Raw genomic sequence first — 22,183 nt, 5'->3', positions numbered from 1 at the left:
TGACGTGGTAGCTGCTTGATTTATTAGAGTTTGCGGAAAACTTTCTAAATAAGTAATAATTATTAGTCATAATATTAACTCTTCGCAGTTCTTTCAGAATGCAATACCAGGTCGCTGAAGTAGGTAACTTTCCTTAGCTGGACAACAACAATAAGCCTTTTTGTTTTAAAGAGTGTCACAGTTATTCGCCGTTCCACTGTCATATCGATGTCCAAGGACTTTTTCTTGGGTATAGCTAACTACCTAAGTTTACTTATAGATAGCCGCAAGCTATCTGCTGTTGGCGAACTGTCAGTTCTGATTGATAAGTCAGGCTCGAGGTGGCTCGTGCACCTGTCCATGTTCCCGCCACCATGATTGTTGCTTCCACAGATGAGAGAGTCTATGTTGGCTGTCGTTGCATCAGGTCTGATCAGGTACAACTAACATCTTTACGTACCATCTTTATTTAATCGAGCTATTTTATTTTGTTTTATCTAGGTTGACTTAATGGTTTCAAAATCGAACCTACAACAATGTAAGTAGGTACCTACCTACGTACCTTTGAAGTTGCAACAAGGCGAAGCCTTAAGGTTTTGGCCGAGACCTGCCCTTAGTGTTGACGAACATACCTAAAGGTGACCTTGTTAATGTTTTTCATATGAAGTACTGAACATTTTACTTATCCTGGTGGCATGACTGATCATTTACTTACCCAGTTAAGACATGTTAGCCGGGTTTCATTTATCAACTATTATAATTGTTATTGTTGTGTTAATCAATCTTTATTAATTGATGTCATCTACCAAGGAATGCTGCCAGAGCTCATAATATTCACACATGATGATACAGAATGATAGTAGCCCACAAAATCGGTGCAAAGGCTTATAAAATAACTTTCCTTCCTAGTAGGACTGCACAGGAACTCGTTAACCGCCGAGTTAGTTAGAATACAAAATTAGACTGTGTGTTACTTGTCAATCTAGAATATGAATATAGTTACCTGCATCATGTTTTGAAAAACTGAATACTTAGTTATCCGCCAGTGTCACAGCCTTCATCTAATCTTTTCCAGTAGCTGATGAGGCTGAGATATTTAGTAAAATTATCTTCCCTTCAAGCACTACTCCTCGTTCCAAGGACTAGATGCCGCGCCAGGTGTTGCAGGCCGTGTTGTCGTACAGGGCTGACTGAGTAGGTCCTCGAGGCTCCAGGGTCGGCTGCTGCATTTCTGAGGTCAGTCCAGAATTACATACCCTAGTCAGCATGTGCTAACCTGAGCCCCAGCGGCCTGGATCGATATTCTACACTTTACAGCTTTTAAATATTGTTGCAAAGTATTTCACTGGTTCCATCCATTCGGCTAGTGTATGTTAAAAATATTGCCTTGACAATAACAAGATTTTGATCAATAATTACTTATAAGTATTGCTTTCGAAGAGGCACTGTGTGTTAGTGATGTAACGAATATTCGCATTCGCATTCGCATTCGCGAATATTCGCATGTTTTTGGATATTCGCATTCGCATTCGCATTCGCAAGATTTTGTGCGAATGTTTTGCGAATATCAGTATATTAACAAAAACTATTTGAAAATAATGGTAGGTTAACAAAATCTAAATCCATTCGTCTATAACTTTTTTTATTTCTAGTTACCCTCTAAATCACATTTCCAGTCTTACTTTATCATTTGGTATTATTTATTTACTTTGGGAAATGAAACTTTAGATGTTAATAGTTTCATAAGACATAAAGGGCTTTACCACAAAAACTCAGATAGAATTTAACAGGTGTTTAGCGCTCTGTTTTATACACTTGTTAAACAGTGTTTAAAGTTTTTTGTGGTAGCACAGAAACTCTTTATACAAACAAAACGGTATTTTGACAGTAGGTATACAGGATTATTTGCAAGTGAATTCATCCTTTCAGGAGGTGACCTGAACATTTCCAGTCGACTGAACCCTATAATGCATAATCCGAAACTTAACCATTTCTAGGATATTTAATATTTAAGTTTTTTTTTCATTGACAAAATGTTTATGCTTAAAACCGAAAATTTTAAAAAAAACTAGCCATATTTCATTTTTTTTTGTTGTTTTGCATAAGTGACACCTTAATAAACTTATTAAAATAATCAAATGTGCATTATTTGACTTAAATTAGACACAATACCTCAAAATAATTAAACATTTTAAAATATATTCAAAACGTAAAAAAATATAAGTTAAATTAAAAAAGAATATCATGTGACATTTTTTTGTGCACTTCAACTTAAAAAAATATCAACTTGTAAGCTTTCAAATAAGATATTTCAATATCAAATCGATTTAGGTATCACCAAGATATGGCCAAAACAACCAGCACAGGCGGACAAAATTCAACAGGAAAACTAACAAGATTAGCCCAATTTAAAGGTAAAAAGTGTGGTTGTTTTCAGTGCTGTTGACTGTATGGAAACCCCTATTGAGTTTTCAGCGCGTTTTCTGGTTGTTTTGGCCATAATATCTTAGTGATACCTAAATCGATTTGATATTAAAATATCTCATTTAAAAGCTTATAAGCTGATAATGTAAAAAAAACTTAAATATTAAATATCTTAGAAATGTAAAGTTTCGTATAATGAATTATAGGTTCAATCGACTGAAAATGTCTTCCTCTATCACCTCTTGAAAGGATCAGGTCTACTTACCAATAACCCTTGTAGTGTCAGAACAAGACAGCCATATATTTAAATACGTTTAAATGTTTCGTGTAAGTCATCCTCAGAAACCGCACACAGTCGCAGTGTGTCGTAACAGTTACGGAGCAAACTAAAATGTTACTACTTTTACAAAAAAACTGCGACTAGTGTTGGCTAGTCGGATTCGGAATGTGCCTAGAACGTAACGTACCTCGTTCAGTACGAGACTGCCACTAAAACATACACATGGCTCTAAATTTGAACACAAGCTGAATATTCGCATTCGCATTCGCGAATGTCGATATCAGATATTCGCATTCGCATTCGCATTCGCGAATGTCCAAAAACACACATTCGTTACATCACTACTGTGTGTATCCATATGTATAAATACCTACCTATATGTATAGGTACATACCTTCCATAACTTTCTGACAAGTCAGGAATAATAGGAATAATTTTTAGTATATCTATTACCTAGAAATCTATGCATTATAAATTTATAGATTCAAATATTTCTCTACTGATATACTCATCAGTAGCTTATGGGTCACAGTTGGTTTTCTCTCCACCATGCGATAATAAACACATCTCACAATGTTTAACTAGGTTTCAGATAGGCTCAGACTACATAATAGACGCATTTTTCCTGAAATAAAAATGACATATTATGTATCTAGCCTATCTGAAACCTAGTCATTTCTGCATGGTGATATTACAACTGAGGCGCGCGGGCGACTCACTCTATTTATATAGGCACCCGCACCTTGCAAATTAAAGGTGGAGAGAAAAACGGACTTTATTTAACTGTCACTGTGACCCTTATGATGCCGAACACGGAGAAAGTCGAAACGCCATATCTCACAATGTTTAACTAGGTTTCAGATAGGCTAGATACATAATATGTCATTTTTATTTCAGGAAAAATGCGTCTATTTATTCTCTTTTTAAATCAAACTATTGGTCCATATTTCCTCGTTTATCTCGAAAACCGTAAGAGATATCGAAAAACTAATGAAAATTTGGTACCCCCTACGAGGATACACCCCCGCAACAAGGGATTCTCTACACATGGTACCCATAAAAACGGTCAAGTTAGGGACTATGGCATCGGCACTACAAAGAATATAAGCTAAGAGGGTGAGTTATGAAATGTAAACCAAATAATTATGGTAAGTAATCAATTTATTCACTGAATAAACAATACAAAAGTTACAATTACAAGGCATGATTTCCACAAGGCACAGTTTACTTATTAAATTGTTGTACTTAAAATATAGGCGGGTTTTTCTCAATAATTACTGAGAAAATTACAAAATGGGACATGATTTCTATCCTTAAATCAAACATAAACAACAATGATTACTATTTTAAACGTTGTGATAAAATATACCTTACTAAAAATCCTTAAGGTATTAAGGTTATTTTTAATGTAACAGACTAACGATAACGACGATTTCATCAACCAACTTTCAATTAATAAGGTACAATGCGATAGAATCAACTTAAAACTTACTACAAATAAAAGTATAACATTCGGACGTTATCTAATTAGAATCAATAAATATGCGCAGATTTATTGCTCATTCAGAAGCAGCAACACTGAAATTGTTTTGACAGAAACCACAGGAAAATAACTAATCATAACAGTTACAAACTTACTGATTCTACGTATTTTTCGTAACGCACTCGATATGATATAATTACTCAGCAAATCACAGTGCTGCGTTTATCCTCTTAAACCAAGAGTGCTGACAACATATTTGAATATAGAAACGTCCAAAGAATCAGATCTCAAATTAGATGAGGAAAATAATATCATCAGCCAGCATGACCTGGTTGTCTTGTGTCATCTTGGCCAGTGCGGAGTGTATTTCTCCGCTATCAAACGTTTCATGCGAGTATTTCTCGTTAACGTATGCGGTGATACGCGATAGAGGTAGGGAGTTGGCGCGCTCTTCCCGGAACAACTGCTGGAGGGCTGTCTTGAACTGCGTGAGCCTGGGGAAGAAATGTAGGGTTGTTAGTTGAGTAATCATTAGTGCTGTGATTTTTCAGCTGAAGTAAATTATATCTGTGCTACGACAAAAAACTTTAAACACTGTTTAACAAGTGTTTAAAACGAAATTTGACAGATTTTGTAGGCGTTTGACAGCGCTAAACATCTGTTAAATACTGTCTTAAGTTTTTGTGGTAAGACCCTAAATGTTTATTTCAAACACTTAACCAAAATTCATACATTGAAATCAACTTAAAAATTTGACAACACTGTATTTTCCGAAGTCATTATTATTATTAGATCAACTCTGCGTAAGCCATCCAAGCTCAAGCCTTAACGACTTATTATATCAGCAACGTCGGTATCGTATCGTGTACTAAGTATACTAAGAAACGTAACGTGGCTACTGACCTATTCCCATCAATATCCTTCTGCGACCGCGTGGCGCGCGGCGGCTCGGGCTGCGTGGCGTGTGCAGCGCGCAGCACCGGCTCCGTCTCCTCGTCGGAGGAGAACTCGTACGGGTCCCCGCCGTCCTGAGGGTAGGAGGGTGGTGTTAGTGGGGGTGGGGTTGTTGTTATGGGACATAATGGTAGTGGAGGTCTTTCAGACTGTTAAGGCGTTCCTAGAGAGAGCGCTAAGAGCAGCAGTGGATGTGTGTTGGCTGATCTGATCATGATTGAATGCTAAATATATGTACATCTAAGATTAACAGCATGTCAGATTATTTACAGCATGTTAGATTCACTGTCAGTTTTCCTACTTTACACATTAGACTTAATAGGCTAAACCCAGGTATGAGGGACCACAACCTGGCCCGGAAAAACTTCCAATCAGCTACTATAATGAATCAACTTTTGAGGACTGGCTGACAATAATTATATCTTGTCTCATATAATATGACACCCTACATTGCCATCAATTGTGGATTTCAAATGCAGTGCAATAAACTCCTTATGTGAAACTAAACAAGGCATAATATTCATATATTCACCGTTCGTCGCGATCTCTTGGCGCGCGGCGCGGCGGGCGCGGGCTGCTCGGCCTCCTCCTCGTCGCCGGACGACGCGCGCCGCTTGCGACTCTTCTCACGGGTGAGCACCTGGAATGTACGACGAATTGGTAGGTTAATGAGATTGAATGTGAATCAGTTGTTGGTGAAGTAGCCGGATATAAATCAGATAACTAGTAGGTCACTGTTATAGCTTTCAAATCATTCAAACTGCCCCCCTACTCTTGAAAGGCAATGTATTGCGCCTGTCTTGTGTTGTCAACATAAAAAAAATATAACGAGTTTGGAGTGGAGACCACAAACCGGCAGTTGAAGCGTAGGAAACCCTCCGCTTCGCTGGATCATAGAACTTTGTCTTGAAACTATGCTGATGCTGTTTAACATCCTTACATCGTATTTACAATTACTATTCGATGTATCGAGTTCAATCTAACCTTCTTAAAGTGCGCGAAGTGCACGAGCTCGATGGCGGCCTCGGCGTCGCGGCGCGTGACCTGGAAGCTGAGCCGGGCCTTGGCGTGCGCCGTGCCCAGCCGGATCAGCGTCTCCGGGTGTCTCTGACTGACTGACGCAAACCTTATGGTCCGTACTCACATAAGGCATTACTCGATCGAGCTAAACTGTCGAGTAACACCCATGTCATGCAATTTCGTCCAGACATTCAGTATTGATCTATCGAGTGGGGCGCGCAGTTTTGATTTACCGAACCGACAACGTCTCGCTTCTAGTAGGTTCGGAGGAAATTAATTTCATTTAATTCCATCGAGAAATCGAGCTGCCAGGCGTTGTGATGCTGCTTGTACCGCCCACGCAGTCCAAAAATCTTTTTCTCCTAGCAAAGACAAAGGGTTCGACTGCGTTCGGAAACCTTATAGTTAACATTAATATACATTTGATTTCTCTGACCTTCTTAAAGTGCGCGAAGTGCACGAGCTCGATGGCGGCCTCGGCGTCGCGGCGCGTGACCTGGAAGCTGAGCCGGGCCTTGGCGTGCGCCGTGCCCAGCCGGATCAGCGTCTCTAGAGTACGCGCTGTTACTGGCTGCGTCTGGGAGGGTAGAGGGTTTCAGAGGCATTAGTTTCTTTAATGTTTTAAATGTACTTATTAGGTACAATAGTGTAAGGTTTCATAGAATCCAGTGTTTGTGTTACTGCGTTTTTTTTTAATCATTTTCCATAGAAACTATTTTGGTCATCTGACTTTTTACTATGGAGAATGACTTCTTTTCGCGAATTTTGAAATTCTGATTTCATTTTCGGGCTTAAATATATCATACTGCACATGTAGGTTCGACTTAGTATACCCTTTTTGCAAGATCCTGTATAAAACAACGCTAAGAACCAGTTGAAGGACATAGGATACTTTTTAAAATAAACTTTGAAGAAATTTTGTGGTACACAATAAGCTATGGGGACACAGGGGAGTGCAAATTTTACCGATTTTTGAAGTCACAAAACAAAAATTATTTATCGTTTCCTCCTTTCAGCTTATTATACCACATCATCCACTTACCCTAGCCACATCGCTCTCCATCATATCCTGGTTCCTCAACTTGGCATATTCATCAGCTATCGCATCGGACGCCTCCTGCGTGAGCTTGGGCTTGATGAAGCGAGCTATGTGGATGAACTTGCGCATAAACTTGGTGCTCAATATCTGGTCTTTCTTGGAGCGAGTGTTGCCGTGGAGGAGAGGGTCGTACTTCTCGTATATTGACTCGTTTGTGTCCTGTGGAATGAAGGATTGATTGAAAGAATGAATACATAACAAGCTCAATAGATACAGGAACTAACACCCATCAAGTTATAAAAAATAGGCACAAAGCCATTTCTCCCAACTGAGGTATGACAATGTTTGTTTGGTTGTGTTGCATAATATTTTCTGATATTATTATGATGTTTGTATACAATGTTTGACATTGTGACCTCAGTCGACAGATTAATACCCCACGAAACTTTTATCTGACTGCTGAAAACCGCCTTTGATCTAACTAAATGCAACAGCGATATCACGATTATGATTATAATAATATGGTGATAAGTTTATCTTATACACCTTTATAAGACGATCAAGATTGAAGACCTATCGGTTTACTTATAAATACCATCATATTTCACTGAGCATACCTCCACTTCGTCATTGTCAGGGTTCTCCGTGGACAGCATCTCGACCGACGATCCCATCGGCAACACTTCTCCATCTTGCTCTTTCGGATTTCTGTTAACAATAATATCTAGTAGTTAGACTTATGCATATTTCAGTAATACCGTTTAATATCTTAATCGGCTCAGCCGTTTAAAAGTTATGTGCTAGTTTCTTTACACTATTTTTGTATGTATGGAACTTAAAAGTATTTAAAATTTGGTCATATCTCGGTACTATACAGGGCTACACAATAGTAACTAGTAAGCAAGGCTAAGCTAAGTTAACCGTTCGGGCGCTTTACGGCCAAACCATATCCATAAAGCGCTCAAATCTTACCTTCTTTTAGCTTATACAAATAGCACTATCCAACCACCACAAGCTGACCTGTATCTGTGCATCCGCAGCACGTGCTCGGAGATCATGTTGTCGTGGTCCGCGTCGGCGATGTCCAGCATCACGAACAGCAGGTCGAACCGAGACAGTAGTGAGTCCTGGAGGCCGATGTTCTCCATCGGTGTCTTGTACTGGTCGTACTGGAATTGGGATAGGAATTGTAGAGTTTTAGGGAAGACGCGTCGCTCTATATGACGAAAAACGAAGTTGCGGGGTACTGGTGCGCGAGCCACAACTCCATATTGCTGTACGTCTCGATTGCACGATAGCTCTCGTTCGTTCGTATTTCGTCATAGAGTGGAAATCGTAAAAGTTTTAAGGAGTAAGCAGATTATGCTGGGCCGCAGCCCAAAAGACGCTTGTATTGTATGTCATTCGATAATGCGAGCCTCCTGCGGATAGTGTTTTGTTCACACAACCAAACATTAGGGTCACTTTTGTGCTGTGACCCGACATAATGAGCACATATCGCAGTAAGACTTTGCTAGGCCCTCATTTAAGACATAGATCTCGAAAACGAAAGTAGCAGTGCGTATGCACTTTGGAACTTTATCTGAATGCTGCCTTGCTTTTCGTGAATACTTTATTAAATTACTAATTCCTCAAACGTTCAATCATTCTTCAGCATGTATCCTCCTCACTTACCCGTCCATAGACCGGGTTGGCGGCGGCCAGCACCGAGCATCTCGCGTTGAGGGACGCGTGCACGCCCGCCTTGGCGATCGTCACTCGCCCTTGCTCCATCACCTGGTGGGTAAAGTGAATATTTAGTATAGATAGGCTTCTAGCTGCACTCTCAACTTTACTGTATTCATGCTGTCTGTATGATAGTAAACTAATCATGCTTGCGGAAAGCGAGTTTCTGTATTTATTAACACACGTTGTTCGCTTGTTTTGCAATAGTCTATACTTTTTTCTTGAAAATAAATTGGAGCTATAAACTGGTTTCTATGATCTCCTTCGCTTAGCTCGTATAACTTTTCAGATTAAGCAGGAGTACAGGGGCCAATGATTTTAGACCAGGGACCGGCTTATATTTCAATGCGAAGTCTAGGTTATACATATATGGTTAGTGAGTGGGTAAAGCCATAGGTTGCATGTCCACCAGAGCAGAGCGAGCTAGCGGAGCGGTGTGAGAGGTAAAAATCATCTAATGATCGGAGCGTAAATTGCATGAGCGGAGTTTTTAAGCAACCTCATTGGTCTATTTCTCCGCTCCGCTCCCTCTCATGATGTTCTCATGGACAGGCAGCCTCAGGGTATGTAATGGGGGTACTGACCTCGTGTATGGCGGTGCGGTCGGCGTCCGACATCTTGTCGAACTCGTCGATGCACACCACGCCGCGGTCCGCCAGCACCATGGCGCCCGCTTCTAATCTGCAACGATACGTTATTGTTAGTATTAGGGCTCGTTCATAAAACTACAAATCGGCGCCGTGGACGCGGGCGCCGGAAACATAAAAGAAGGAAAACTTCATGATACCCTTCAAGGTTTCCCGTGGGAGTCCCGGGATAAAAAAATACCCTATGTATAAGACAGGTTGTCAGCTTCCTGCAAATGAAATTTCATCAAAATCGGTTAAGTAGTTTCTGTACCAAAGAGTAGCAAACATACTGAATCACCTAAAAGCACTAGCATGAGGTATCGAGAGGCGAATTCCGTAGCTATACATAGACACTAGCCACATAAGGGAGCTTTAATCCAAGGGTTCCCCCTACCTCCTGTCACCAGTCTCCGCGTCGGTGGTGACGGCGGCCGTGAGTCCGACGCCGGACGACCCTCGCCCGGTGGTGGTGATGGCGCGCGGCGCCGTCAGCAGCACGTAGCGAAGTAGCTGCGACTTCGCCACGGATGGGTCGCCGATTAACAGCACGTTTATGTCTCTGGAACAGGATGGATTAATCAATGAACTAACAATTTTTTCGTTCAATCAACGTGTCGCTTTAGTTCCCTGTTTTTTTCGAGGATAGAATAAGAGGTGTTGAATCAGGATTGACATCAGGATTATGCAAGTGCATTGTACACTGTGTGTCTTTTACAAAACGCAACGTAGTGTCTACAATCCTCACTTGTTTATCTTAAACCAATTATCTTCTGTAAAAAAAACTTTAGTAACTCACCCTCTGAGCCTAGTCCCATTAGGCAAGATTTTCTCCATCCCGCCCAAGAGCAGGCAGAGTATAGCCTTCTTAATATAATCATGTCCGTGGATAGAGGGCGCCAGTGACTTGGCCAGCAAGTCGAACATGTCCACAGTGGACCTCTTGGCAAGACGCTTGCACAACTTGATGTCTTCGCGAGTCACATTTAGATTCATTTCCTTGTTGATTTGCGTTACATTGTTGGCTATTAGGATTGTCCTGTAGAGTACAAGTTATTGTTTGACTGTGATTCAATATTTAATTGCTCCTATATTGCAGAGAATTGCAAAGTGTTAGTGGGTTTATGTTCCAATAGAGATATTTTAAAGTAATTAAAAAAAGTTACAATGGTTAAATACTAATAATTGGATTTGGAATGTGATTCTGGAATAAATACATGCCACAGCACTTTACCTGAAGGTGCCAGCAGTAAAGCTGCCCTGCTTATTGGGCAGACAGCGGTAGTTGCCCACAATCTGCACCCGGTCCCCCGGCTTGCAGCGGTCCACAAGGTCGTCATCACAGACCACGTCTACACTGCGAGGCAGCTGCCCCGCGGGTGCTCGCTCCGGCATCTCCTGCACTGTCAGGGTCTGGTGGTCTTTGTACCGAGATAGACCATACTCAGTTTCTAGAGGGTTGCCTTCATCATCCTGTAGGGTTGGAATACATTGAGCATTTCTAGTAAGTTGTGAGGAATCCTGTGCTGCTCTATCTTAATGAAAAGCTTTAATACCCATGCTTTAATCTATCAATTAAAACTTTAAAACTTTTTTTTAATACAAATAAATATTTATTATTTAGATAATTTTGGCAGGAACTGGAATGAGCAGGTCATTGACAGGGATAAGTGGAAGAACCGAGGAGAGCTTTGCCATAGACTAATAATACCTTAAAAAAACCGGCCAAGTGCGAGTCGGGCTCGCGCACAAAGGGTTCCGTAGCAGCAAATAAAATAACTTAACCAAAATTACAGTTAAATCAACCTATCTCAAAAACTATAAGAGATACTTTAATCAAACCAAAAATCGTTGAAAGAGTTAATTAGCATGCATCACCTCTATTTTTTTTAGAATTTTATACCCCGTAGTTATAAAAATAGAGGGGGGGGGACATACTTTTTACGACTTTGAGAGCTGATATCTCAAAAACCGTTCACTTTAAGAAAAATGTTTTTTAGAAAACTTTATATCATTTTAAAAGACCTTTCCATTGATACCCCACACGGGTATGTACATCGAAAAAAAAAAATTCATCCCTCAGTTACATGTATGGGGGGCCCCACCCCCAATTGTTTTTTTTACTATTTAGTGTCATATTTTTGTAGCGGTTCATACAACACATATTCCCATCAAATTTCATCACTGTAGTACTTATAGTTTCCGAGTAAATCGGCTGTGACAGACGGACAGACGGACATGACGAAACTATAAGGGTTCCGTTTTTGCCATTTTGGCTACGGAACCCTAAAAATATGTTGAATATCAGTAGGCAATTTGTAGGAATATAATTCTTACCTTGGTGGGGTAAATAGCAGTTGTTGGAAAAGCGTCAAATGAGGTGAGATCAGTGTACTTTCTCTCCATGACCTTCTTAGTGGCCGGACAGTAGTGCACACTCCGGACCACCTTCGGGCGGACTAGTGACACTCGGGTCACAATGCCCTCCACACATATTAGGTTTCCTAGATATCTGTAATATAAATTTTAAATTTCTTATAAGTAATTATTTCATAAAATAGCTAGCTTTTCTGCAAGCTTTGTTTCAACTAAATGGTTTCTCTAAATTTATTTATTTATTTATTGGTTTATTCAGGTAATCAACAGCATATTACAGTAAATTAAAGCCTAATACATGTTTTAAATTGTATAGCCAATAATAGATAACCCCATTCATACAAACAAAAGATAAGTACTGAGCAAACAGAAATATTCTACTTAAGTAGTTCTACAAACTTACAAACTTATAACCCTAGGACACCTTTACAGCTAGCAATATTGAATATGATTCATTCTGGTATATCAAATCATACTGGCTTATGATATGAGCTTAATTTTGCATATTGGGAAGTAAGTTGAAAGAAAATTTAGGCTATAATAAAAAAACATACTTACCCCAGTTACTTTTTCTAGTGGCATGAAATAAACACAAACATACATATATGTATACTAGGTACTTGTACTAGTTTATGTTATGGTTTAGATGATAAAAACCCAAATTGAGAGTGCAATAAATAACAAAACCTCAACAAAACAGTTTACCTGGAAGTCAGACTCCTCGGAGTGACATGTTTGTTTCCAAAGCTTCCAGAAAAGGCGACGAAGAATTCCTCTTGTTCCTTAGCGTACGTTGGATCAATGGACGCGACATATTCCTTGAGCGCTTTCTGGAATGCTATCTGCTCCTCAAAAGCATTCTCAAGCAGATTTTTTGCTCTGTCCGGATTCTTCCTTCTAAGGTCATTCACACTCACCATAAGCCGCTGAGACTTATCAGCGATCATTTGTTTTACTCTCTCCATGTAAATGCCTTGGTCTTCCTGTAAATTAACAAAACATCTCATCCAAACAAGTTCTTGAGGTTGAGGTTATAACATAACAAAATGGAATTTACTTACTTCATCGTCAAGGAATTCAAGATATTCTCTCTGCAAATCTCTTAGGCGCTGGTCAAAGTCTCCGTCCTCCATTATAAATAAATTTTGAGTTTAATAAAACACAAAGGTGACGATAATTTTACAAAACACAATTGACATGTGTACCGGTATTTTGGCGCGAAATTTGTTATTGTCATGTCAGAATAATGTCAACAACACCACAGAGCAAAAAAATGCTTGGATTCTTGTGTTGCAGGATTTAGAGAAACTGCGTACAGTTCCCCAAAATCAAAATTGATAATGCACATAGAAATCTTCGTCATTGTTCGGCAACGGTCGTATTCATTCCCGAGCGTTAGAAAACTATTATGTATTTAGAGTGGTTAAGTGCATTTTCTTCATGAAATTTTAGTAGAATTATGTAATTGGTGCTAAAAGAGATAATTGATTTATCAGTAACGAAATTTGATTCGATAATTCATAATATTCCATAATATTAAAATTTACTTCGAAAATGTTACAGTAGGTACTTTTCAAGTGTCTTACTGAAGCTGATGTAAAGATGGATGAAAGAAGGTTTGAATAACACAAGGTTTATATTATAAGGAGAAATGGATTTTAAACACAGGTTTACATTAAAATTTTTAAATCTCAGTTCAAAAGTATTTACAGCACTGATTATTTCACATTAATAAAAATGTTTACATTAAAATCTCAGTTCAAAAGTATTTACAGCGCTGATCATTCACAATAATATTACAATTACAAACTTGGTCTTTTGGGTGTGGCTTTATTGGCAAAGTGAAGTCTATCAATGTGACGTATATTTTATTCTTAAATGTGCCTCATAATATGGCGTCGTCAAAAATAATTAAAGTTGAAATTAAATTCACATTTGAAAAAAATTACAAGAACGATGTGTATTTTCAACTCTATAGGGTCAATTCAGACGTACCACAACCACACCACAGCCACAACCACACCACAACCACGCGATGTGGTCGGGCGTATATTTTGTATTGACAATGAATAATCCAATTCACACGTGCCACATTTTGCCGTTGTTATCGACCACCTGTGTAATACGACCACATCGCAACCACATCGCAACCACAACGCAACCATATCGCAACGGCAACGCCGCCACGCGGCGGCAGCACCGCGGCAACCTGTTTTCCGTATTAACTGCACACGACGACGTGGTTACCACATCGCAATGACAGCGACAACGCAACCACATCGACATTTTGTCGCTGCCACAACGCAACTGCAAAAAGCCGCTGTCACACAATTCACACGTAACCACAGCTTGACCACATTTTGTCGCTGCGACGTGGTGTGGTTGTGGTACGTGTGAATTGACGCTTATAATTCCACAAAAGTAATACTGATCTTGACCTTGAGACCTTTGACTGATCGGTGACAGCCACCGACCGCCCAAATTGTTTTCGATTATGTGTCACATGATATTGACTACTATTTCTTTCGAACAAGGATCAAAATGCAAGTGCTTTGTTTAATTCAATGATTCGGGTGTTTCCGGGAATACGACAGTTTGCGAAGATTTGCATGCGCATTATTAATATGGGAGAACTGTACGTTGCGTATTATAGTAAAACAAGGATATCTGTGCACAAGTTATAAAAGGGTGAAAAATCTTTTCTTCAATATGGTTACCTAAACACTGATCTACGGCTATTGGGGAACTCGTACATAAAGAAACAATATCAAATTGGCAGCCGTTCTATAAGTGGGAGGAACGTACAGCAGGGGGACCGGGACGACTGTGCGTCATAGGTTCCTGCTATAGGTACTCACAACTAACTATATTTTTGTAGATTAGTAGTTTAAAAATAGTTTTATGTGAATTACAATAAAGAACAGCCTTGTTTTAATGTACCTATTTATTTAAACTTTTTATTGTTAACTATCATTCTTATCAATCAACATCAACATCATCATCATATTCAGGAGGTTTTTTCACAATCAAATGGTTTCTTTTGTGGGGCCGCTTTCACCACCATACGGTCATCAGGTAGAAATAAGGCCACTATCGCAGAAACTGGAAAAGAAATGAAATACGTAGATAGGTACATAAATGACTTGGGCACCCAAGTTGACCCACAGATATCTCTGACCCAAATGTAACATTCATCATTAGATACTCACAAGCAAATAGAGAACCGAAGATATAGAATCCAGCCTCACAGTGATTTTGAAGCAGTAGATTTAGGATCTGCGTGCCTGCAAACTTCGCTACTCCACCTAAAGTACCCACGAATGCCACTGCCGTAGCTCTGTAAACAATCAAAAAGGTAGTTATTAGGTACCATCCGTATTAACTATAGGGATATGAAAAACATAGGTAATCCTTAACTTATACAGGATGTTGCAAAAAGGGTATACTAAACCGAATGAGGGTGACTCAGGGGGTCAATCTGAACAACCTTTGTACTGCGAGTTTTGAAAATTCATGAAACCCTTGTACCGTGCCGGGGTGATCCTTTAGTATAATCTTTTTGCAACAACCTGTATAAGTTAAAGATTAATTACCTACCTGACGGAAGTAGGGAAGAATGCCACTGCCATTGCTAGGTACAGTCCATTGATGACAAGGCCGAAACAGAAGATGAGGAACAAGACCCCACTGCCGTAAGCATTGTGGACCAAGTTTGTCGCGACGCCGCACACCCCTAGGGCCAGGGTTAGGAATATCACCAAGTTACGACGACCGGTGTAGTTGACCACCTGAACACGAGTTATTATACATTTAATTATAGAATATAAGGCTTACAAAGGACCAAATATACAGAGTGTTCCAAAAAGGGTAGGTATTCTCCATAGAAACTTTGTTGGTCACGTGACTTGGAGAATGAATATTTTATTATGACATTCTGATTTCAATTTCGGGCTTAGATATAACAATGCTGAATAACATGCTGCACACGTCGGTTTCAGCTTAGTATACCTTTTTTAAAACACTCTGTATAGTTTTGGTCTACATAACTGCTAAATTTTGGTTTAGGGTATTTTCCACTTATAGAAAAAATACAGTAACTAGGAAGTTATACTTATTGTGAGATAGGTACTAATCTAATGTCTACTACAAAGTACACGTATATTATACTCACCAAGCATAAGATCAGATTGCCAGCAGACGTTAAAAAGCTTAATCCAATGGTAATTAAAAGAGATGGGACATTCAGAGAACATGGTGCTGCGTCAATCTGAAACATATAACTAATACAGGGTGGAATTTTATCAGAAAACCTTCCAGCGGCATATCCATAAAAACATTGTAGGTAGGTACTTTACCAAAATACTAAATAGCTTTCACAAAGCTGAATAAAAACAGCTTTTCCATATATTTTGAGGAGCAGCTTTTTTAGCAGTAACTAGCAGGATACTTACGTTGGAAAGAACTGTGTCTTTATTTTCGATAATACCACAAAGATTTTGGTTGGCTCCATCTCCATTTTGGATTATATTTACAAATTGATTAGCTATTTTCGGAAACCATATTATGAAAGGAGAAATTCTGAAAAAATATAACAGATTATATCGTACGAGTCTTACGACGTATAATACTGTAGGTATTTATATAGGGTGCAAAATTTAAGAAGAAAGTGAAGGTAAGTACCTATGCTTTATAGCTATTAATTTAGTACCTGGTATGTAAGTACCTATAGGTTCTACTACACTTCGTAATTTTTCACACAATGTAATTTTAAAACTTAAAATCATAAGTTTATAGGGTAACGTAACGTACCTAGGGACATTTTCGACTACCCCAACTTTGAATGAAGCTATCGCAGCGTACAAATAAGATATTAATGTGAAATTTTCTTTATTCGGTAGGATATATAATCTATTATCACTAGTATTTGTGCTTAAGCTTTAGTGTGGCCAGATTTTATTAAATTAAGATAAAAGTAAAAATGCTTGTTTTGACCCAAGGTACGTTACACGTTTGTACCTTGGGACACTGTTTCCTATAGCTTTGTACTATGGAAAATGCAAACATCTAAATAACGCCTTATATCTCTATTCTTATTTATTTACTGCATCTCTCTTCTGTCTAGTTTCACTCTGGCACTAATAAGAACAGAGATATAAGGCGTTATTTAGATGTTTGCATTTTCCATAGTACAAAGCCATAGGAAACAGTGTCCCAAGGTACAAATTTAATCGTGTCCCAAGGTACAAAAAAGCAATATTTAACCAAAATTTAAATATCTTTATTTTTAATTAATAGGAATCTTTCAGATAATTGCCATGTCATAAAATTAAATAACTGAAAAGTTATACGTGACATCCATGTCTTTATTTTGAGCATGCCTCAATGAGATAAAGCAACACAAAAAACTATACAAAAGCTACTTTTGATTCCAAAAAACTTCATACTGTCTTCACCACACACTAGATGCTGGTATGATCACGAGACTCACTAGTTTTGCCAAGCGAGTAAAATACTATGCCTAAGGTAGAATTTTAATGTGTTTATTTAGCCGGTTTTTAAAATACAATCAATGTCCCGAGGTACAAGCGTCCCAAGGTACGTTACGTTACCCTACTTACTGATTACATAAGGAAAGGACAGTCAAGCCAATCGTGTACTTAAGAAGAGGAGTTTTAATCAATGGCAAAATTATATCCATCCTTGATTTTTCTAATCCAGTTGTATTATTTTGTTCTGGCAAAACACCGGTGACCTGAAGTAAACATTGTTATTTTAAAGTATCAAGGTCAAATAAACTGTTATAACTACCTAACTACAATCTATTCACCAATAAACTAACTTGAAATTTTTCCTCTGAATTCCTGTGGTTGATCCTGTGGATGGATCTGAGAATTTTCATAGCCTTCTCCTCCTCTCCTTTCAAGAGTAGAAACTTGGGGCTTTCGTGCAGGCACAGCACACACAGCAAGCATAGTACACACGGTGCAGAGTACACCAGCACTAACGTGCGCCAAGAGTTCCAGAAAATCCCCAAAAATGGAATACTGTATGAGAACTTCAACGGAATAATTGGGATGGCAATTCCTGAAAAGGTTAAAAGGATGTTAAAGGGTCAGTACCTACATCACCATCTTTTGTATATTTTTAAAGGAAATAAACATTTTTACATTATTTTACTTTTATGTTTATTCTTATTTTCTGATTAAAAAAATAATAATCGAAACTACTATCGCATTGGCCAAGTGTACTTTAAATGCATCATTTCATGATTAATTGGCAACGGCGGTTCCCAGGGAACACAAGAGCGCCCATAAAACCACTTACGTCAGGATTCTGGACTGTGGTGTTATTGGTAATCCCTCTGATAAGAATTCGGTAATACCTGACATGGCAGCCGTCGAGAGTATGTATGTGCTGGCGACCAGCAGCATCACTAGGTTCCTTTTTGCCATCGGCGCAGACTCACTCAGCAGAGTCACAGCCAGGGTGTATTGGCCGGTTGACCTGGAAGAACCAGTATTTTTTAATGTAAGTACTTATAGTTACTTTTTTATTCCTCCTTCCTCCAAATATTATTATTAAGAATTAAAAATGCATAATACTTACACTATGGTCGTTAAAAACTGTAAGACTAGCATCATGATCCAGTTGACGGAGAGGCTGACGAGGGTGTTGAAGAAGATGGCGAGAGACAGTGACACAAGAAGCATGTGGCGCCGGCCGCGGGTGTCGCCCAGGTAGCCCCATACCACCCCGCCCATTATGTACCCTGCCAAACAATTTATAAGTAGGTAGGTACTTACTTTATAAGGTGCAGATACGCACTACTACGATCTAGGTACACACTATGTTCAAAGTTGGTATACAGCCCTTAAGCAAAAACAAACTAAAATTTCATCAACAGCCCACTGAAACACTGTGCTCGATTTATCATTAGATTTCTTTAAGTTAATTACCTAATTGGAAGGTATTGGTAAGTAACAATATTGAGCAGTCGAGCATAGTGAAGTTCACTAATAAAAATCCCACCTGTATAATGATTTTGTTTTTATTTTAAATTATGCATCTATGAAAAAAATATCAGAAATAAAAGGACAAACCTATGAATGGTATAGCGGCGAGGATCCCCTGCTGCGCGTGCGTGGTGCCGAGCTCGCAGGCGCTGGTGGGCACCACCATGGTGCCGCTGAACCCCACGAGGGCATACGCCACAATCGCCAGCCCCGTCGTGGCAGTCTGGAAGTAGTTGTATGGGCCGTATCCTGGAGTGGACCAATAAGACATAGTTCATCAGTCAGTAACAAAAAAACATAAGTAAGTAATAACAATTTTTCTAGGGGATTCATTTTTAATAATATTCTCATATGAATACATGGTGGAAAATGGTCTCCTTTGGATTGGTATAATAACAAAAACAAATTAATAACGTTATTTATGGCTCAGCAGTTAATGCTGTAGGTAGATGAGCGTTTAAAACATTGTAGGTTGTAGGTATACAGGTACTCAATACAAGCACCAACACCTACAGTCCTATAATAACCACCTACCCAATCAGGTACCTTATAGTTTGAATCAAGTTTCACTTACCTGTACGATCAAGCGCTTCCTCAAATGGAATCTTTTCAACGACATCTCTAGTCATATTTTTAATTAAGAAATAACACCGTACACATGGATGATGTATCAAAGCTAGACCCACTTGTCACACCTACTACCTTGAAGTACCCTACTACAAATAAGTCATTTATTGAACTATTATGTGCAGTGCATAAAGATGATATTTTATAGTGTAGGTAGGTAATGCAGATAAATCCCTACTTTGCTGGATAACAAAAACATTCATTAAGATAAATTTAGCATTTCTCCGACAGCAACAGTTAGATAGGTATACCTATGTCTAGAATAGATTAAAGATTATATAATACTCAGTAACATAAAGTACCCACACAGAGATATGAGTGACAAAGGAGATGGTTTGATTAGTGATAAGATAACCGAGATGATGATAAAGACTTATCCCTTGAGGCAGGTATATACTTAGTGGAATTGCAGAAAAGGTGCTGATATAGGTTTTAGGGATTAACTATGTATTGAATAGCTATCACATCTAACTCCATTAACGCATGCCGCGTTATAGCGAGGGAGTACACTTAGAGTACTCTAAGTCGCCGCACCGCAGAAATTTCGCTTTGTAATTTTGCGAAATCACCATTTTTTTAATTCAAATTAGTAATAGTCGCCGGCGCCGCACCGCAAAGATTTGATCGAGTAGTGGACACACGGTTTTTGCGGCGCCACACCGCCGCCACCGCAACGCATCGTGTGCCTTTGCCCTAAGCGTTAAAGCTTAAGCGCAGTCAGCAGCACTCACGAGTTGCTCTCTATTCTCTATGTACCTATACTTTCATGCCATCTTCATCGTGCTTCATGCGTGAAGCCCTTACGCATGAAGCACAGGCATATATGTACAGGCATGAAGGTATACATAGAGAATAGATGCAACCATAAAAGAAAAGGTAAAGCCTAGTAGAGCCGGAGAGCCGGATGATGTGGGTAGGTTGCGGGTTTGTTGGCCAGAAATTTGAAACTTGTTTACATGACACTGGCGATAATTATCGTTGAATGGTGGCATTGGCATACTTGACATGACAGATTTGACTCTTTTGAGTTTTGACATTCATTCATTGACATTTGACAGTGACAGTTTGTAAATTCAGCCGGAGCGGTACGCTATCGTTTTGTTAAAATTGGAAAAATACTAAGAAAACATTAATTATAAATTGGTTAACATTTTCTACAGGCGTAGAAATATATGGCATAGAATTACTAATCTAACTCATCCCAAAAAGTATCTTACAATAATGTCTGACCAAAATTCTAACCACGAAGAACCCAACTCTAACCAAGAAGATCCGCCGAAAAATAATGAAACAGAAACTGAAAAGCCCAAGAAATTGAAAATATTAGCATTTCACGGCTATCGACAAAACGGTGCTGTTTTCAGGGGGAAAATTGGATCTTTCCGTAAGGCGGTTAACAAATACGCTCAGTTGACTTTTATATCAGCTCCTCACCGAGTAGTGAATGATGATGGAACTGGAGACGAAGGTAAAACACTTTCTGCTTTACAAATTGTGTTAAACAAATAAATTATTTATTATCTCTCTGTTGGTCTACTTTAGCCCTGGGGTTACTTAACTCTAATTAGATTAGGTACATAAATGCTACTCAAGCACCATTTTATTGAACATATTCTAGTAATCTTGAGCCTTACCTTCCTTTCAACAGATAGTAGATCCTGGTGGTTTAATGCAGAAGACAACACATTCAGTGGCAAATGCCTTGGAGGCCCAGCACTGGGGTTCGAAGACACTCTGCGACTGATTGAGAATACTGTGAAGGAACATGGACCTTTTCACGGGTTCATGGGCTTTTCACAAGGTGCCTGCCTTGTTGGCATTCTGGCTGCCATGCAGCAGAAAGGATGTAAGTTATATTTCATGGAAATAGTAAATAATTCTGTAAGAGTTGGTTTGTTGGATTAATAATAAATTGATTTTTAATTTCCAGACCTTCCATACACCTTCAAGTTTGCAATATTTTCATCAGGATTTCGCTCAGGCAGTTTAGTTCACAAAGGATTTTATGACGAGGACATTGACTTGCCATCTCTGCATGTTTATGGAGAAAGTGATTCTATAATACCTAAAGGTGAGAATGTAACATTTTTGCACAATAAGATTAATAAGGTAGAAGAAAGAAGTTAAGAAGTAGAGCTTCTTTTTATACATATAAAAGTAATTTTATTTATGACTAACATGAAGGAACTGCATATAGTTTGGCTCAATTGATTTTTCACCTCTTAATTATTAAAACTATTTTTTTATCAATTTTTTTTATGTAATTTTTTATTTACAGAAATGTCAGAATCCTTGATCACCTTGTTCAAAAACCCAGTAGTGGCAGAGCATTCCGGAGGTCATTATGTGGCCTGTTCTGGATCCATCAAGGACGCATATTTAGACTTTCTCCATGATGTGTACGAAGACTTGCTGAAAAATGAAGAATCAGAAGTTACTGAAGATTCCTAATTAAGATAATATGGTTTGTTTCAATAATTGGACCATAAAATTGTAAATGATAAGTGTGAGTGTGATACTGATAAGGTAACTTGAGTAAATATTTTAAAATATCCCTTATGATTATCACTTTTACCCTCATAATCAACTATGTAAGTATGTACAACCTGCCAAAGAGACCTACATAGGCCAATGAAA

General features: G+C 38.8%; 3 protein-coding genes across 4 annotated transcripts; 1 reads left to right on the top strand and 2 right to left on the bottom strand.

Annotated features, from left to right (window-relative positions):
• Window positions 1–3,826: 3,826 nt before the first annotated feature.
• LOC105383935 (DNA replication licensing factor Mcm3) lies at window positions 3,827–13,190 on the bottom strand. Its single transcript, XM_038120032.2, has 15 exons — window positions 12,968–13,190; window positions 12,612–12,889; window positions 11,868–12,042; window positions 10,765–11,003; window positions 10,330–10,569; window positions 9,928–10,092; window positions 9,489–9,585; window positions 8,854–8,955; window positions 8,200–8,348; window positions 7,797–7,887; window positions 7,183–7,398; window positions 6,577–6,717; window positions 5,653–5,760; window positions 5,070–5,194; window positions 3,827–4,660 (listed from the first exon to the last, which is right to left on the bottom strand). The coding sequence occupies exons 1-15, from the start codon at window positions 13,037–13,039 to the stop codon at window positions 4,459–4,461; spliced, it is 2,400 nt and encodes a 799-aa protein (XP_037975960.2). The 5' UTR covers window positions 13,040–13,190; the 3' UTR covers window positions 3,827–4,458.
• Window positions 13,191–14,553: 1,363 nt separating this feature from the next.
• Window positions 14,554–19,677, bottom strand: LOC105387513 (synaptic vesicle glycoprotein 2A). 2 transcript variants are annotated; one of them, XM_038120076.2, is made up of 11 exons: window positions 19,494–19,660; window positions 19,007–19,168; window positions 18,513–18,675; window positions 18,289–18,410; window positions 17,746–17,990; window positions 17,525–17,658; window positions 16,358–16,484; window positions 16,078–16,173; window positions 15,504–15,694; window positions 15,116–15,243; window positions 14,554–15,008 (listed from the first exon to the last, which is right to left on the bottom strand). In XM_038120076.2, exons 1-11 carry the CDS (start codon window positions 19,546–19,548, stop codon window positions 14,914–14,916), a joined length of 1,518 nt encoding a protein of 505 aa, XP_037976004.2. In that variant the 5' UTR covers window positions 19,549–19,660; the 3' UTR covers window positions 14,554–14,913. The 2 variants fall into 2 exon arrangements, with proteins under 2 accessions (XP_037976004.2, XP_048477648.1); XM_048621691.1 differs by lacking the exon at window positions 15,116–15,243 and having other exon boundaries at window positions 14,929–15,008; window positions 19,494–19,677.
• Window positions 19,678–20,604: 927 nt separating this feature from the next.
• LOC105387472 (esterase CG5412) lies at window positions 20,605–22,099 on the top strand. Its single transcript, XM_011558202.3, has 4 exons — window positions 20,605–21,014; window positions 21,195–21,392; window positions 21,477–21,617; window positions 21,825–22,099. The coding sequence occupies exons 1-4, from the start codon at window positions 20,768–20,770 to the stop codon at window positions 21,995–21,997; spliced, it is 759 nt and encodes a 252-aa protein (XP_011556504.3). The 5' UTR covers window positions 20,605–20,767; the 3' UTR covers window positions 21,998–22,099.
• The last annotated feature ends 84 nt before the right edge of the window (window positions 22,100–22,183 follow it).

This window comes from Plutella xylostella, chromosome 6, assembly GCF_932276165.1.
Source record: "Plutella xylostella chromosome 6, ilPluXylo3.1, whole genome shotgun sequence".
In the NCBI taxonomy this organism is placed as follows: domain Eukaryota; kingdom Metazoa; phylum Arthropoda; class Insecta; order Lepidoptera; family Plutellidae; genus Plutella; species Plutella xylostella.
Note: the sequence above shows the minus strand (reverse complement) of the source record. Positions and strands in the feature narration are given on the sequence as shown.